At 36.7% G+C, this 4148-nt stretch overlaps 2 protein-coding genes across 3 annotated transcripts in view; both read right to left on the bottom strand.

The window, feature by feature from the left end:
• Positions 1-2549: 2549 nt before the first annotated feature.
• Positions 2550-4148, bottom strand: part of LOC122064583 — a 13173-nt gene continuing 11574 nt past the window's right edge. For both annotated transcript variants that reach the window (XR_006135763.1, XR_006135764.1), the window contains exon 9: positions 2550-2632. The gene's annotated coding sequence lies outside the window, so the exon portion shown is untranslated. The remainder of the gene's footprint in view (positions 2633-4148) is intronic.
• The window catches only part of LOC122064587, a 2420-nt gene continuing 888 nt past the window's right edge, over positions 2617-4148 (bottom strand). Inside the window, exons 4-7 of the mRNA XM_042628315.1 lie at positions 3897-4058; positions 3588-3641; positions 3343-3489; positions 2617-3226 (exon numbers count right to left, since the gene is read on the bottom strand). Coding sequence (XP_042484249.1) covers positions 2843-3226; positions 3343-3489; positions 3588-3641; positions 3897-4058 — 747 coding nt within the window. The 3' untranslated portion in view covers positions 2617-2842. The remainder of the gene's footprint in view (positions 3227-3342; positions 3490-3587; positions 3642-3896; positions 4059-4148) is intronic.

Below are 4148 nucleotides of genomic sequence, written 5' to 3'. Positions count from 1 at the left end.
GTGGACGTATGTGCGCGTATCGGGAACGAAAAAATTGCGGATATGGTCGAATGGTAAAATTTCTCTTTGCCAAGGAGAAGGCGAATGAAACGGGAGGGGGTGAATGTATTAAAGGCAAATGCAAGGGGAGGTGGATGTAAATTTCCCTAATTTTAAATATCACACTTCAACTTCAACCCTAGCCGGATAGTGGATTCAACCCACCATCTCGACCTTTCAAATTTTTTTCTTCTTCCACTCTCCGCCGCTCAATATAGACAGTGAGACTGCAACACCATTCTCTCAAGAGTCCAGACTAACGGCTCTTCTCCTTGGAGTATCTCTAGCAGAAATGTAGCTCCATGGTCTTAGGTATTGGTATAGCTGATCGGCATTGGTCATACAATTCAAAAATGAACACATTTTTGGGACTTGATTGATACTAAACTAAACCAACACCGAATAATATATCAGGCATTCCAATTGTTAAATGGCTTTAAACTTCTAAGCGATTTTTTATAAACCCAGCCACTTGCCGGTGGCCACAACAAGGCATAGGCATCTACTTGGATATTCTCCATTATTAATAGTGTTGGATATGTATGTCCTCAAACATGATTCGATCCTTTCCACTGCATGGTCGGGTTCCCTACAACAATGCATCACACAAACTAAGAAACATACAACTGAAACATCCACCATTTTCTCTTTGATCTTTTTCGCTCTCTTTTGATTATTTAACCATCCTATCCAGAGTTCAAATTTCAAAGATCCATCAATGCAGAAAGAGAAATTTGCACAAGACACTGTCTCCAACCCATCAAAGAAATTAGAACTGTAACATCAGCTAGAAACCCCTTCAATGGGGTAACATCTACCACCCCACCCCCCTCCCCCCCAAAAAAAAAAAAAAAAAAACCAAATATATAATTTTTTTTGTCTCAATCTAGGGAAAGATTATTGATAAACCAGTCCATTTCAGAGGCATGAGGGTTGTTTTTTTAGTTGTTTAAGTTCAATCTATGGAGGTTTGCCTCTAGATAGGAAATATTACAGATTTTTTTATTTTTTAGTTTAGTTTAGAATTTGACAATATGGTGGAATTCTAAAGATAGCAAGAAGATATGATAGTAAGAGGGGACCCGGGGGGGTAACTATTCACTAAAGAAAGAAAAAAAATGGTGATGATGAGAGAGAAGTGTGCCATGGAAAGTGTGTGTGTGTGAGTGAAATGAATGAAAAGGTCACTTAGGGAGGAGAGGAAGCCTAAGGATGCCATCTTCTACACGCAATAGAAGATGATTGGGGTTGAGAGGTAAAACAGCATAATAGGAGGAATGAAAAGAAGATGACGAAGAAGACAAGAGAAGAGAAGACCAAATGAAAGAAGTTGAAGGAAAGGAAAGGAACCCTATGATATAATTTTAATTAAGCTTCTTTTGAGAGTATAATTTTAATTAAATGAAAAAATAAATAATTAAGGATTGGACTTTGAAGAGAGAGAGGAAGAAGTTAAATTAGTTGTTGGGAGTTTGATCATTGATGGAGTACATATTATTGTGATTAGGATATTGTAATGTTGACTAGAGGTAGAGATATATTGGTTGTTTACATTCTTAAGAGGACCCCTCCTGTGATTATATATGCTGAAACATGCTCCCTTTTAAATTTCTGTGGCTAAGTCTTCACGTCACTGCCATCCTGCTTTATCAGTGCATAATTTCCATTGACTTATTCCACTCCACTACTCTTACCTCCTTGTTATTTCTTCTTTCAGACTTTCATGCATGGTTTGCCCCCTACCCCTATAGAGACAGACCTCTTGTTTTGACCTTTAATTCAGCCAGATTTTAGAAACATATTTTGTCAAAAGATTGAATCAAACTAAGAGAGAGAGAGAGAGAGAGAGAGAGAATATACCCTCTTGCATGTTTGACTTTCAATCAGAGTTTAGAAACAATTCTTATCAAAACATGATCTAAAGTATAAGAGAGAGATTTCACTATCATTGGAGAACAAGGTTATAATTGCTCATCCTCACGCCTCTCTCAAATTATAGAGAAAAATCATCTCGCTACAAATATATATATTGAAACCGACATAGTCACATATTATCAAGACATCATATATACCCCAATGAGAGAGAGAGAGAGAGAGAGAGAGAGAGAGAGAGAGAGAGAGAGAGAGATTATATCCTCCCTCATGTTTGACCTTTAACTAAAGTTTGAAACATTCTTGTCAAAACATTGAAATAGAGAGATGAAAGCCTATAAGAATGTAGAAAATAATGGAATTCAGTAAAATTGTCTGTCCATGGTGAGATGAGATTTACTTCACAATCAATAGAGAATAAGGTTAGAGTCGCTTGTCCTCACACGATATCAGATTACAGATAAAAACCATCTCACTACAAATATATAACCAAACCCTACATAAGCAGATATTACCAAATTACACATATAGCTCCAAATGCAAGAGATGGAATACAAACATCACACCCCCAATAAAAGAGAGAGAGAGAGAGAGAGAGAGAGAGAGAGAGAGATAATACCCTCTTGTTTGACCTTCAGTTAGATTTTAGAGAAAAAACTTAATTGTCAAAACATTGAACCAAGGAAATAAAACACACCAACTATCTTGTCAAAGTATTAACCTATTGAAGATATTTTTCAAAGATTTATTGAGCCAAAAAGCCCTAAACAGTATAGAGACACTGGTGCATACTAGTACAAACACTGAAAGACTACTAATACGCTAGGACAAGAGGAAAACCATAGCTAGAAATCCCAGTTATTACAAAGTTTTAAGCTTCAAACAAACACATCACTGATGAAACTCACTAATATATCACAACTAGTTTCATTCATGGGCATCTAATCTCATCATAACCTGGCCCTCCAAAGTAGAATTCAGGTTCCGTGACACCGTATCTCTGGTAATAGATGTCGTAACAGTAGTATTCATCAGTGTAAGGGAAAGAATAAGTAGGGAACTTCCAGGTAACTGAGTTATCCAGAATCCTTATATTTCTAATGAAGCAATCAAAGCCAAATCCAACCCCTACCATGCGTCCACTTCCCATGTCTGTGCCTGTATGAGGATGAGTCTGCCCTATATGTGAGCTCTTCACTTCTCCTCCCCACTCAACTGAAGATGCCATATGACTTAAGCCCACAAATAAACTCTTGGGCCAATATCCTATGTTTTGGCCTCCATATTTCAACCACCAATTTCCAGTGTTTGTATCCTAAAAACATCAGAAACCAAAGAAAGGCTATAATCAATAACCATATATCATCCTCAAGGCATAGTAGATGCAAATAGATGATTACATATAAGACTTATTATTTCTTGCTCCCTTACCATTTGAATGGATATAGATATTTGATATTGAGCTCCTTGAATTTTTGAAACAGTATCAAACACAGAACCAAGGGCTATTGACTTGCTAGTTTGAACAAAACCAGGACAAGTGAGGTCGAAACAACCCGTCTTCTTCGAAGCATCAGTCTAGCATTCCACAATCAGGTAGATTTTAGTCTCATAATGTAAATTTCTTTGAAGTAAATAAGTCTAGACAACATGGAAGAATTCTTATAGAAGCTTACAGTCCAATACGCAAACAACCGTGTACGCCTATCCCCGTAAACCTTTGGGTTCACCTAGAAACATTTTCACAATGACATTATTAGTATCCTAGAATAATCACCCCTTGAAATACCACATGACATGGTATCAATTTTTTTTTTCCGCTAAAAAGTATATTAAGAAATATAAAGAATCAAATATACATGATTAACGTCTAGGCATACCCAGACATACCCATATTATAGCATGGTTGTTGCATTAGTAGCTATCGGGGTAGGTAAAAAGATTTAGAGAAACATAGAATCAATCAAAAGGGATTAAATACTAACCGCCCATCCAGATTCAATACTTTCAAAATCATCGTAAGGTCCGTTCTTAAGGGAAATCTCAGCAGCACTATACTCATCGTCTGATGCAACATAAGGGTTCCAGACATTTATGTCTCCTTGAGCTCCTAAGTATGCAGTACCTTGAGAAAGTAGTATTGCCACCTGATTCCAAGCATGGAGGTATTAATTTTAGGTATTGAATTGAAAAACAATATAATAAGTACTGAAGAAGCTGCTAAGATTTACCAAAAA

Source organism: Macadamia integrifolia, unplaced genomic scaffold (genome assembly GCF_013358625.1).
Source record: "Macadamia integrifolia cultivar HAES 741 unplaced genomic scaffold, SCU_Mint_v3 scaffold1688, whole genome shotgun sequence".
NCBI lineage: Eukaryota > Viridiplantae > Streptophyta > Magnoliopsida > Proteales > Proteaceae > Macadamia > Macadamia integrifolia.
This window is presented reverse-complemented; position numbering and strand designations above follow the sequence as displayed.